Source organism: Vombatus ursinus, unplaced genomic scaffold, assembly GCF_900497805.2.
Source record: "Vombatus ursinus unplaced genomic scaffold, bare-nosed wombat genome assembly UNPS02014798.1, whole genome shotgun sequence".
NCBI lineage: Eukaryota > Metazoa > Chordata > Mammalia > Diprotodontia > Vombatidae > Vombatus > Vombatus ursinus.
In genome coordinates, this window is record NW_020954576.1 from 57,869,915 (window position 1) to 57,884,933 (window position 15,019).

Sequence of the window (15,019 nt, forward strand, 5' to 3'; positions counted from 1 at the left end):
ACTGTATTAGGAAAAGCGCGTATTACCAGAATTAATGTTTTTTCATAAAGAACTGTATGCAGAAAAGTGTATTTTCAGCAATCTCTGGTGAAGATTACAATTTGGGATGATTGTAGGAACCTAACCTCCTATTTCCCATAGGTTCAATGTATCAACACTTCTTTTAGTTTTACGCCGTTTTCTAGGAACGTAACCTTGTGAATGTTGAGGGCTGACGGTATGATGTTTTGATGGCCCTGTTTGTCCTGTTTTAATTTCTTCTTGGAATAAGAAAAATGGCATACTTTTTAATTGTTCTCTCATCCAGATTTAATCTATCCAGTAAATACGTACTGGGATACTACAGCGAGAAATACAGTCCAACTCTGCGGCTTAATTCAAGAATACATATACTAGAAAACGAACCTCTGCCTGCCAAACCACAGATCACGATTGGTGTTCCTAGTCCTCAGCAAAGCCCAGTAGAATAAGACTAACCCCTTCTTCTTCAAAGGCCATCACACACACATACACAGACACACACTGACAGATAAGGACCTCTTTGTTTCCCTTAACATTCTTATAGGTATCATATCATATCATATCATATCATATAACAGGTATAAGGGAATCCATCATTACAAGCAAATGCTTTTAAAATAGCCAGTCAGTCCACTCTGTGTCCTCTACATCGAATTCATCTCTACAAACTTACCATCACCATTCATAGCAGAAGGAGGAAAGTTGTATTAGTGGATAAACTAACTGAAATGATACCACAGTAGGAGCGAAAGCCTATCTTCCAGAATTTAATGAGTAATGTTCTAGGAGGGCAAATATAGACTTCGTTCTTGCACACTGGTGTGTGTGTGGGGTGTGTGTGTGTGATGAGCCTAAAACAAGTATCTGACAGCAAAAACCTCATCTCTTTCCAATTTCTCAGTATTCAGTGGTTGTGTGGCTGGCGGGGAATGCAGCTTCCATTCCTCACGAGTTCTGCTAGCAACAAATATAACAAATACTCAACTCTCCTAGCTTTCCAGGTACAACTAAGCTATGTGCCAAGGACTCAAGCTCAACAAATGAACCTAAAAAAGTGAAAAACTTCCAGAGGAAAAGATGACTCAAGTAGAAGAGAGAGAGTCACAAGACCAAATCCTTTTTGAAATGCTTCTCTGATTCTAGGCAAATTACTCAACTCCTGTGACTCAGCTTCCCTATGGCCTTCATGGGGATGCTGTAAAAGTCAATTAGCTAACAGAAGGGCTCTCTGGATTCAAGGTGGTGGACATTAGCAATACCAGGCCTGTGGTAAACATTCAACCTATGGATTATTCTACTGATGCACTGATGTTACTTACATTTTTAATGGAAGCTGACTGCAAAGAAGAGTCCAATCAGCTCGAATGAAGACTGTTTTGACTGTGGAGGGATATTCAGGCAGAAGGGAGTCTTTTCTTATGCCCTGGACTATCTGAGTCACTTTTAAAAAATATATCCTTCAGTATACACAACAGATCAAAAAGCAAAGACTATTTTAAAATGGACCCAATCTTATTTTTAAAATTATGAGATCCTGAATAAGGAGCCAGGACTAGGAGCAGGCACTAAGAATGAAATATACAAGAAGGCGCAATGAGAGGTATTTTTTAGGATTTATGCAAATATATGTATGTATATACCTATAATACATACAGATATATAGACATAGATATACACATATATATGTAAAAAAGGTATATATATGTATATAAACATACACATCATTAATAAATACAAACATTTTATGTACATTTCAAATGCCCCTAAATTTCATTTTCCACAGCACTCAAGACTGTATTTTATGATGTCAAGCTGAATAGGTTACAATGAAGGCTCATGGACAATAATACACAAGGGATGAAGTTATCAAATTTTGCCTAGAATGCAAAATGCCTTTTCCAGGCTCTGTCATTGCTTAATCATCCCTAAAATAACAAAAGGACAGACCAAGGGTACATTGGTACTCCCAAGGTGGTAAAAGTAAAGTGAAAGGCTTCTTGTCTGTTTGGTAGGGTCCCTGTGAGAATTTATGGGAAAATGTGGACAAGAGTTACGTAAGAAAGGAAGTCTTGGAAAGGGGCAATCCATATCAGAGATAACAGCCACTGAAGGTTTGCTGATGATATTGATTAGGACTGCTTTTTGATTATATAAGCTGAGCAGTCCTAAAAACAGACATTCATCTATAAGCTATCTCCATTTAACAAGAAGAAATAAATTCCCATGGTAACATGCCATTGGGCATCTGGGGTTGTGCCCTATGAAGGAGGGATTTTCAAGAAAGTTTTTCTGAGGATTAGTCATGTCCTACAAGATTTCATTAAGGTGATAGGAGCAAAAGTCTTAAGTTAATAATTACAGGCATACTCAAAAGTTTCCTTAGGATATATGGTAGCGCCTCAGTCACAAATGCTTACCTGGAATAGCCCACCTGTTCAATATCACTAAGGACTAAATATAAGAAAAAGACAGATATTTACTCTTGTCATTCATTCATTCAGATAGTAAATGCCTCCTGCATAGGGTCACGGAGAGTCAGACATGACTGAAACAACTCACCAACAACACATACAATGTGCTACTGTACTAGTGCTGGGGGAGAAAGATAAGTAAGACAGAGTCTCTAAACTCCACGCCATTTGCTTATGACAAGGAGAAGAGCAGCAGGTACTCTAGCTTTACCTGGGAATCCTACAGTCAGGTGCCATTTCCATCACACCCTACTCTCACCACTTATGGCAGGAATGGTTTGGCAAGGACAAGAATTGGAAGAGCAAAGCTCATTTGTCAGACAGGTCTAATAAACTCAACATAAGGCTAAGAATCTGAAAGGTTCATGGTTCTTTGGCTAAGTCAAACACCACACAGCATTTAAACTAAGGCAAATGATTTCAGCTTCCTTCTCACCTTATTGCTCCATTTGCTCTTTGCCCATCTGAGCCAACAGATAGTTACAAAGGATTATGGATTTCCTCAAAGAAAGTTGTACAATAAACTGAAACCAGTGAGTATTCTAATTCTACATTTAGATCTTCATAAATCAGGAGGGAAAAAAAGCTTAATGCTTGTTGTTAAGCTTTTTGATTTTTTTTTTCTCTAGGCCTTTCACTCTCCCAGAAATAAAACTGAAATCCTGTAGTATGTACCTATACCCAACCCATTACTTAAGACTGGCTGAGGTTATAATGAAAACTTTTTCTTGGCTCCAATGATATTTATTCTTCATGGGTTACAATGAGAAGTTTGGATTGTTTCAACTCCAACAAGGCCCTTAATCCTGATCAGTCTTTCTTTTTAAACAACTTACATTCAATGCTGACATTCGATCTAAAGTAAACAACACTAAACCAATACTTGAATGTCCTTTAAAAAATTCCTAAAAACTTAAAAAAAAAAACCCAACAACTCTTTGTCTCTGTCTCTCTCTTTGTGTCTTTTCTTTCCCTGTTTCCACCCTTCCCCACCATGGCTTTGATCACTAAATTCTCATACTCAGTCAGTTATTAAGTACATGACCTATACTAGGCACTGTGCTAAGCACTAGGGAGAGAAGGAAAGGCAAAAACAGCCCCCGCCCTCAAGCAGCTCACATTCTAAAGGGGAAGACATTGTGTAAATGTTGTTTAGTTGTTTCAGTTGTGTCTGACTCTTCGTGACTGTATTTGGGGTTTTCTTGGCAAACATACTGGAGTGGTTTGCCATTTCCTTCTCCGTCTCATTTTACAGATGAGGAAACTGAGGCAAACAGGCCCAGGGTCACACAGCAATAAGTAAGTGTCTGAGGCCAAATTTGAACTGAGGAAAATGAATCTTCCTAACTCCAGGCCCAGAACTCTATCCATTGAGCCACCTAGTTGCCCATCATGTAAATAACGACATACAACGCAAAGGCACAGGATCAGGAGAAGGGAGTTTCATGGGCAAAGAAGGACAAGTAGACCAGTGCAGCTTTACTTGAGAATGCATAGAATATGAAGATTAAAAAGGTATGGAGTAGACAGATTAAAGGAGTTTAAATACTAAACAGGGGACCTGTGTGATCCTGGAGGTCACTGGAAGCTATTGGAGATTAATGAGTTATGTGCCTGCATTTTAGGAAAACTACTTTGACAGGTGAGTTGAAAATTGGATCAGTTTGGATTATGTTAAAAAGACATTCAAAAGTTGGTCAAAATACATTCTTCTTTTAAAGACAAAGCGAAACAAAATTACAAAACTGTATAAGGGCAAAATTTCTATTCTTGATTTAAAAGTCATTTCTGCAGTAGAAGCCCATTAATTGACACAGACAGAGATTGTGTGTTCCAAGATTCATCTCTTTAACAGGAGATAAATTTAAGGCAACATTATTGTCTTGAGAATAATATTTCAGTTTTCAGACATTTAAAAAATGTTTCCAATAGAGCAATTCATTTAAAAAAGATGAAGAATGAAAAAAAAAAACCTACAACCTCCACCACTTTTTTTCTCTGAAGAAACACATTCTCTTCCCTGTTACTTTTCTAAAGGATTTAATGATATGAATGAAAAAAAGTTTTGCTTAATAAAGAAAGAAAAGTAGGTAATGAGGTAAGTTTGTTCTCCCCAAGTTTCTTTTATTTCATTTATGTAAATTAAACCTTCAGGTAAATAATCTCAGGCTCCTCTCAGTAAACAGAATGACAGTCCATCAATCCTCCAAGTTGCCCATATTTCCTCTATACTTTGTTTTCTTGTCAAAAGTGGTTAAAACAAAAACACTCAGTGCACTAAGATTCCGGAAAATGGAGAGAAATAGAAGATGAAAATTCTCAGCCACTTAAGCCACACATGTCCAGTCCCCCCCAAAGGCCCAACAACATAGAGCTCTTTTGTTCATCTCACCTCAGCACTTTTTAAAGGGATTTCTGTGGGTATGATCTGTTCCTGAAGTTTTAAGACACTTTGATCCAATTTGCCTGAATAGATGCCAAGTTGGCTGGGGTCCTTTTATGCTCACTATACTCTAGTCAACTTGAACTATTCACCAAGCTCCCCTAAACATGGACTATATTGTCCTTATGTCTTACCTTTTCTCACAATGTTCTTCCCCCAATATTCTCATTCCTCAATTTTTACTTACCATAATTTTGAACCAATCCTTTAAATGCTACCAATCCAGTGAAAACTTCCCTGATCCTTTACCCAGCACAAAATTTTCTTAACACTTATAGTACTCCGTCTGAACCTCTCTTTGAGCACTTATCACTACCCACCTTGTGTTATAACCTTTTTCTACAATTCTTCTCTCTAGCAATGACATTCACATAGGCATTCAATAAACGTTTGTCAAATTACTTGATCAGTAATGTCCCTTGTAGCTCTGAAATTCTAAGATTCTATGAATTTATGGCCCATAAAATGTAAGATACAGTGGGAATATAACAATAATATACCCGACCAATTAGGCAAGTGTTAGTTCTGTTTCTGAACTAACTATAAAGAGGTTCCACCGTATTCAGCAGAAAAGACAAGGGATCATTAATCATTATTTTCAGTTATATTGACCACATACACTATGAATAGGGCATATGTTTTTGAACTGTTTTTTCTTTTTTCCATCAGTGGGGAGGGATTTGCTGATCTATCCACAATCTCTCTCCTGGTCTGTCTTGTAAAACATTTCAGCCAGGGTCATAGGTTCTGTTTATGGTCATGAAACAAAGCAAAGTTAACTGGCCTAAATGGAAATGAAACACATAACCTTAGCAGCAATAATATTGTGCTCTAGTAATTTCAGCACCCATAGTCCAAATAGATACAAATATAGTAACTCTTTCGTACGAAAAAAAAAAATCTGTGTAATTTAATTAATTTAGAGAAATGAAGAACGAAAAAAAACCCCTCAAATTCCACTACTGCTTTTATTTTTTGAGAAGAAACATTTTCACTTCCCAGTTATTTTTCTAAAGAATTTAATTAAATTGGAAAGAACACTGGGTTTTGATTCAAAGAACAGTGGTTTAAATCCTGGTACTATCAATTCTTATTTGGTTGACCTTGGACAAGTCACTTAATTCCTCTGGGCCTCAGTTTGCTCACCTGTAATAAGAGGGAAATGGACCAGGTGACTTCTAAGATCCCTTCCAGCTCAAAATCTCTGATCCTAAGATGAACCATTAAGAAATATTCCAGGACCTTCCTATGGTAAATCAGACCAACCAACAATCTGGCATTGAGTGTCTACTATGTGACCAAAATACTTACGGTGCATTACATTTATATAAAAAACATGGCAAACCTGGCCAAATCTTAGAACTAAAGAAGTGGTACATTATCAGAACCTAAGAAGACCAAAAGAATAATGACCATTAAGAATAAAGAAAAACAAAAAAACAAGAAACACCCATCAATTTCATAGGTAAGGAAAGAACACTAGCTTCTGAAGCAGGGTAGTAGTGTAGATCTTGACCACTGACCTGAAAGTAAGCGAAAGTTGGACCCTCCACTTATAAGTTACATGACACTGGGAAAATCATCTAACTTCTCCTAATTACAGTTTCAAAGTCTATAAAAATAGAGATTCTATCATTTGTCCTGCCTATTTGAGATGAAAGCACTTTGCAAACTTCTGCAAAGTGCTATAAAATATCATCATCATCGTTGTTGATGTTAACAGTAGGCAAATAAACCAAGGTACTCCCCAGCAAAATACTTTCAGAGGTAGAACACATAACAAATCATCTCCTCAATTCTAGTCTCTCTCATCTCCCCAATGCATCAGCCAGCCTTGGATGACTTCCCTTATTATCATGCAGAACATTCATGCACAACAATCAAAAAGAAACAAAATGGATAACCCTATACCTGATGAAAATGAAACATAACCTTTTGGATGATACCAAAATGCTAAGTCAGGACCCATTTCCTTGGGTCCTGAGATTGCATATATTCATGAGGAAAGCAACAGATGAGTAATAGAAGCTAGAAACCACCTGTATAATTAGAAATTAGGGTTAGGAATGCCAGCAGAAAGGCCAGAAAAACAGTATTGATGCTATTTAAAAAAAAAAAAAAAGATCACTAGAATTGGTTCCTAGAAATAACTAAATTCTTTTAATCCAACCATAAAGCTGCCAAATTAATGATCCTCCAATGTAAGTGTGAGCATGTCACTCCTCCATTTAAAAAAAAAATTGTCAGTGGTTCCCTATGGTTTCTGGGATAAAATATAATCACCATGGTCTGGCAGTCCATCCCCCTATTTCCAGGCAAGCCTTTAAAATCTGAAAGGCATTCTAAAATGTTTCTAAATCGCATGTTCTAGTGTCTCATGAGATTTGGTGTCCGAAGTTCTTCCTAACGTCTAGCCCAATTCTCTTCTAATTCCATTTTTAATCTATTTCCTTTTAAGCTGTCCTTGGTGGAAACAAAATGGCAGCACAGGATTCCTTTTTATACATAAAGTCTCTGAGTAAGCTGTTCTCATCTCCAGACTAAATAACCCCAATTCCTTGAATCTTTCCCCATATATCTTAGTTTTCCACTTTTAAATCAAAGAATAAAACTGACAATTCAACCCAAAGGAGTATCTGCTTTCTACAACTAGGACATCACAATCACACCTCCAATACAATCACAGCTCTAATCCCTTTCTCTTTCTTATCTCCCTCTGAGTAACTCCTAACACTTCTTGTCTTACCAAAAGTGAAGATTTGGATCTCCCTAGACAATCATTTAAACTACAAAGTCATGATTGGGCCAACAGCAAGGGCAGGGTAAGGCACAGAAACGATTTTTCTAAAGGCAGGTCAAAGATTTTAAAAGCACCAGCTGAGGTAGACTTACTCCTGGGATTTGTAAAAGAAAATTCAAATGGGTAAGTTGCCCCTTCGCTCAGAGAGAAGCTTGCCTTTCACGTCATTTGTCTCAAATTCACTGTCTGCGGCTTGTTAATTGGGTTTAATTAAGATCACTTTATTTTGCTTTATGGTGGAAAAAAAGCCTACCTAATCAAATAAACATGGGCGACAGCCAAGTTTCTCCCTCAACACTTGCAAATGAGCATGCCACAATATCTGGAAGGAAAATTTAAAACCTTTTAAAATTCACTCTGATGTGGTGGTGACTGTAATACTCAAACTCTGTTGAAGGCAAAGAGCTAAGTATTTCCAAAACATTGAGGATAAAAAAGAATTAAAAAACAACCAACCTGAGGTGCTCAGGAATTTGAACAAGAATCTAGGAACTTAAAAGCAAACACTTCCCAGCTGTGTTCTGTCAATAATTTATTTAATGAGCTAGGTGGTGCTGTGGATAGAGCATTGGGCCTGGAGTCACTAAGACCTGAATTCAAATTTGGTCCCAGACATTTACTAGTTGTTTGACCCTGGGCAAGTAACTTAACCTCCATCTGCCTCAGTTTTCTCTATTGCAAAATGGGGATGATAATACAACCAACCTCCAGGGATTGCTGTAAGGCTCAAATGAGATAACATTTGTAAGGTGCTTAGTACAGTGTCTGGCACATAGCAAGAGCTATATAAATGCTAGTTATTATGATTATTATTATTATTATTAATTAGTGAGTTGAGCTGAATTGAAAGGCCCATTCTTCTCACTTTGTAATAGAAAGCTACAAGAAAGCATGGGCAAAAGCCTGGGGGAGTGTTAGCCCTCAGACACCAAAGGGCGAATACTCACAGTATACTGATGGGATTTAAGCTCATATTTAATTATCAGTCAATCAGTGATCAATGTCACTAGTATTTTTAGAGCCAGAGCCTCTGTGCCTCAGCTACTCATGCCATTTACCCTGACACAAATAAACCATAGACCCATATACTGAGACAAACAGAGATTTTGCTCCCCTCTACTAATAAAGAACAGATGCTGTTCAGCAAATTCTAGTCATGAGAGTTACCTGGGACACTAAGAGGTTAAGTGACTTCTCCCTGGTCTTATAGACAGGAGGTGTCACAGGCAAAATTGGAAAGCAGCTCTTTCTAACTCTAATTCTAGCTTTCTATTTGCTATACCACACTTCCCCTAATATTATATTATATAAGAGGCATCTAGGTGGCACAGCGGGATAGAGAGCTAGACATGGAATCAGGAAGATATGATTTCAAATCTAATCTCAGATAAACTACTTCTTAGCTTAGTGACCTTGAGCAACTCACTTAAACTCTGTCTGCCTCAATTTCCTCTTCTATAAAATGGGCATAATAACATAATAGCCCCTACTTCCCACTGTTGTTGTGAGGATAAATAAGATAATATTTCTAAAGTACTTAGCAAACATTAAAACATTATCTAAATGCTAGCTATTGTTATCATTCTATGCATCCTAATAACAGGATTACAGGAATACAGAAAATATCTAAGATATCTAGTTCAGCCCCTTCATTTTATAGATGAGGAAAAGACTCAGATAGATTGGTTAGTAGACTTGTCCACAATCACAAAGGTAGGTAAGTAGCAGAACCAGGATTCAACTCCAGGTCCTCTGACTCCAAATCTAGGGTTCTTTCTGCTATACCACTCTGTGAAGTATAGATGGGGAAGGAGAGAAATAAATGGAACCCCAAGGAAGACACCATAAGAGCTTCTAAGTCATGTCCAACTCGTCGTGATCTTATTTGGGGTTTTCTTGACAAGGATACCAGAGTAGTTTGCAACTTCCTTCTCCAGCTCATTTTACAGATGAGGAAACTAAGGCAAACAGGGTTAAACTGCCTAGGGTCACACAGCTAATAAGAGTCTAAAGCCAGATTTTTGAGGAAGACTCATCTTCCTGACTCTAGGCTTGGCATTCTAGTCATTGCATCACTTAGCTGCTCAGAGTTAACTGGAATCTGTATTGTATTAGCAAACAGTAGCGAACAAATGTCCCTGGGGCACTAAGGCACTAACACGTTTTCTTCAATTCTTCCCTTCACCACCACTTTCCTCCTCCCTGAGCAACCCTACAAAGGATCAAGGCAAACTTTACTCCTGACTTGCTAGGTGCTGAGGTCTTCATAGACACATGCTAATTGTGCCTACTGGATATTTCAGCACTTTTAGGAAACAATGTGGGCAAGTCACCTAACCAAGCTGTCTGGGCCTTCTTTTCCTCATCTCTGAACTACATGGTGTCCTAGATATTTTCCATATGCCTATAATCCTGCTACTAAAATGCATACAATAATAATAATAGCATCTAAATAGTGTTTTAATGTCTGCAAAGCACTTTACAAATATTATCTTACTTATCCTCACAATAAGAGGACACTAACAGAATGGTAGATGATTATCTCCTCAATAAAGACTGTTTATGAAATGAAGACAACTCAGGTGTACATTAACTGGTGACACAACTATAGGTTGATTCATTTTGATTTTCTTACCTGCCATCAGTGAAATTACAGGGAGAAGTAAATTACATTCCCCAAATCAAAGTGCCTCAGGGAACTAGGAGCTAGTCCAGTCACCTTGGAACCAAGTATTTCCTAGTTCACACAGAAGGCTACAGAAGCAGTTTCTACTGTAGAAAGAACCATCCAACCCTTTAAAAAGTCCTCATCCCTCAATCTAAATTCAGAATTATTCACCGAGGACATTCCTTTCACAGAACTTTAAATCAAGGATTTCTTCAGGCAAAAAGCACCAGCCAAGAGTTTAAGGGAAGAGGATGGGGTGAATGGCTAAAAACAATCAAGAATTCAAATTCTTCACCTGTTTAACAATGGTGAAGTGGTGAAACATACCCTAGCTTCATACCTGTGGACGCCTCAAACTCTGCACCCTTAGACCAAAAGTCTTCATGGAATCAAGGAGGAAATGAGAGGTAAGAATCATTTATAGTATTATAAACACAGTCTACTTCTAATTCTGACAGCAACCTTACAATGATGATGACAATAACTAACATTTATAGGGCTAGAGTTCACAAAGCCCTTTACACATATTATTCTATTTGACTGTTATAATCACCCTGGGATTTAAGTACTGGATTGCATCTTCCCCATTTTATAGATCAGGTGACTGAGGCTGAGAAAGTTAAGTGATTTGCCTACAGCCACACAACTAGCAAGGGTCAGAGGTAGGATTTGAATGTGTTTGCCTCCTAATTCCAATACCCTTGCCCTTCTGTCATAGTGCCTCTCTCTACCTTAAGAAATAAGAATTCAGTTTCTTCCCAATATGAGGTTGCTGGCAAAGGGGAAGCCTAGATTTACTTGAGAATGTGTTTAAAAATTTGTGCAAAACTACAGATTAACAGACTATGAATTTCCATCACTTCTTTAGAAAACTAGGTTTTAACCTGGCTACCCATGCGTGCCACACACAAATTTTAAAAGACCAAACCCAAATCTCAATGATCCTCATGCAAAAGAATGGTTCTACAGTCCTATGCCTGGGAATCCTTCCCAGCTCTATGTAAATATGGGGCAAATGTTCACTTACTTCTCATGGTCAACAACAATTTTCCCCAGGTAGGTGAGTGTTTGCAAAAACATCCAAGAACCTTTGTATTGAGAGCTATACAAAGAAGCCATGGGCACGTACATCCTTTGAAAATAAGCAAGTCTAACTCCATGCTGACATTCAGCTCAATACTTACTGATCATGCCTGGTGTCAGGTATGTTTCTGTCCATTCGCAACTTGTCACTTTCCACTTGGTTGAATTTGTTACGGGCATATGGGTCTTGACCAGATCGTACCATAGTGACTCCAACGTAAGCTTCCTGATTGAAATCTTGCCACCGAACCTTCCCTACAAGATAGCAGAGCAAGGAGTGGGGAGAAAGCAAAGGTTAAATAAAGCTTCTTGAAACAGAGCTTACTAAAGCAATGTTTCTGCCTACGGAATCACGTCCAGGATTTCTTATTAACACCATGCTTTCATTCAGAGTAGAATATCATATATATAATTATATATAATATATATACATATGTGTGTGTGAATGAAACAAAACAGAAAACATCCCAACAGAAGCATGTATCAATCAGTACAAGACTGCATAGATGCATATGTCAGGAAAAACTGAATAGCAATAATTTCTAAACTAAAACTATATTATCAGGCTTAAGGTCTACACGATTTCACAGTATTTCTGCCCCACACAAAGGACAGTTTAGGGGCATGGCACGGAGCAGTGGATAAACAGCTGGCTAAAGAACTGGAAGATCTGGTTTCAAGTCTATCGATGTAACCCCAACAAGTTACTTGACCTCTCAATGCTCTCAATTTAAGAGCATTGCTCTGAGCAGCTCTCAAGCCTATAATTTTCAGGGAAGATGACAATCTGCATTGGTAGAGGTAGTTCCCTATACCAGTGAAATTACAGGTCCGGTCTTGGTGCAGGCCCTTATCCCCTGCTATTGTAAGAGTCTGATGGTTGGCCTTCTCTCCCTGATCCAGCCCATTCTCTACTCAGCCATCAAAGTGGTCTTCTTAAAGTGAAGGTCTGACCATGTCAGCCCCCTAAATAATAAACTCCAGGCTCCCCATCACCTCCAAGACCAAATATAAAATCCTGTTTGGCATCGAAAATCCTTCATAACCTGCTCCCCATGACCCCATTTTTCCAGTCTCATACCTTACACTTTCCCATGGCTCCAGGCATATTCACTGGCTGTTCCCTCATACCTGGAATGCTCTCCCCTCATCTATGTCTCCGGCTTCCTTCAAGTCCCTGCTAAACTCTCACCTTCTACAGGAAACCTTTCCCTATATTTCTTAATTCTAGTGCCTTCCCTCTGTTCATTATTTCCAATTTATCCAATATATCTTGTTTATACATGACTGTTTGCATTTTCTCTCCCCTATAGACTGTGAGCTCCTTGGAAGCAGGGATTGTCCAGTGGCTTCCTTTCTATCTCTAGTGCTTAGCACAATACCTGACACATAGTAGGCAGTTAATAAATGTTTACTGACAGTGTTGTAAAGGTTGTGGGATGACAGTTATACTAATTATACACTGCTGGTGGAGTTGTAAAAAGGTACAACCATCTTGGAAAGCAATTTGCAATTATGCAAATAAAATGACTAAAATGTCCATACTCTTTGAACTAAAGACTTAGTTACTGGACTTATACTCTATGGAAACTACTGATAGAAAAACCTGGGAAGTTTTATATGAACTGATTCAAAGTGAAGCGAGCAGAATCAGGCTAGCATTGTACAGAGAAACAGCAATATCGTAACCATGATCAATTGTAAAAGACTCAAGATAATGATATGAGATAATTCCATGATGAAAAATGTTATTCAACTCCTGAGTGATGAATCCTGAGTTCAGATTGAAACATACTTTTTTCACTTTCTATATTTTTCTTGTTTTATGAAGCATGTATGTTTCTTTCACAACATGGCTAATATGGAAATGTTTTGCATGACTTCATATATGTAATCGGTATCATACTGCTTGTCTTCTCAATGGGTGGAGGAAGGGTGTGAGGGAGGGAGAGTAAACATTTAAAACTGGAAATTTTTTAAAACAAATATTAAATTTTTTAAAAATCTAATTGGGAAATATTTAATGAAATAAATATTTTTTTAAAAAAGGAAGTCACTGATAAGGAGAAAGTTCCCACATATACCCCAAAATATTTGTAGCAGCATTTTTTGTGATATACAAAGAGATGTAAACAAAGTAGATGCCTATCAATTGGGGAATGGCTAAATAAATTGTGGTATGTGAATGCAATGGGGCATTATTGTGCTATAAGAAATGATGAATACAGAGAAGCATGGAAAGATCTATATGAATTGATGCAGAGTGAAGTAAGCAAACAAAGAAAATAATATACACAATGACAACAATAGTGTAAGTGAACACAACAACAATATACACAAAATCAAAAGTGAATGTAGAAAAACTATAAAGATCAAGCAAGACTCTGATGGAGAGTTGTGAGAGGGCACAAAGGAGGTGGGAGCTCCACAGAAAACATTGCACATGTTTTCTGACTCTTTCCAATGCATTCTTTGGTTGTGCTGATTTTCCCTCCTCTTTTCCTTTCTTTTCTTGTCTTTAAAAAATATTTTCTGTCATACTATTTATGTAATATCTTGATGGGAGGGGAAATGAAAGGGATACTGAGGAAAAGTACAATGATGCAAAAAACAAAGGACACCACAAACAAAGGATTAGATTGCTAATGTCTTCCCTCCATTGATTTTATGTAATCGATCCTGAATATGTCTTGTTTGCACATATCTGTTTCCTCTGTTAGACTGTAAGCTCCTAGAGGGCAAGCACTGTTTTTTACTTTTCTTTCTATCTCTAAGGTTTAGCACAGAGCTTGGGACATAGCAGATGCTTACTAAGTGTTAGCTGACTAACAATCCCTATCTCTATTCTAAAAAGAACACTAATGGTATCTGTCCCATGCCACATTTCCAAGGATTATAAAAATGCCAAATAATTTTTAAATAATGAAAGGTACAGTTTTTTTAAAAAAAGATAAGCAAAAAGCATTATGAGATTGCATGAGAAAAATATCAGAGTTCAAAAGTAATTATTCTACCATAGAACTAAATTCTCAAAGAACGTTGTGGTGCTGAAATCATAACACAGTGAGAGCACATTCAGTAAGATATTTCTTTTGGTTTTCTCTGAGGCATAGAGGATAGAGGCCTGGCTATGGAGATAGGAAGATAAGTTCGAATCTGCCCTCAGCTACAATTAGCTTCACAACTCTGAGCAAGTCAATTAACCTCCACTTTCCTCAGCTATAAAAGGGGGATAACCATACCTGTGGCACTTACCTCCCAGGGTCGTGAGGATTAAATGAGACTGTGTATATACAGTACTTTGCAAGCCCTAAAGTGCAAGATACATGTCAACTCTTATTATTAACGTTCCCTGGGCTTGCTGAATACCTTGATGATCCTAATAATAACAATAATAATAACTTTAATAATAGCCAACATTTATATAGCACATTACAATGTACCAGGCACTGTTATAAGCACTTCACAATTATAATCTCATTTTGATCCTCATTAACAACCCTGGGAGGTAATGCTATCATTATCCTCATTTT

At 37.6% G+C, this 15,019-nt stretch overlaps 1 protein-coding gene across 1 annotated transcript in view; it reads right to left on the reverse strand.

Moving 5' to 3' along the window:
* LOC114049909 (polypeptide N-acetylgalactosaminyltransferase 2) overlaps nucleotides 1-15,019 on the reverse strand; it is a 250,497-nt gene that overhangs the window by 78,534 nt on the left and 156,944 nt on the right. The window contains exon 3 of the mRNA XM_027871357.1: nucleotides 11,588-11,741. Within this exon, the coding sequence (XP_027727158.1) occupies nucleotides 11,588-11,741 (154 nt within the window). The remainder of the gene's footprint in view (nucleotides 1-11,587; nucleotides 11,742-15,019) is intronic.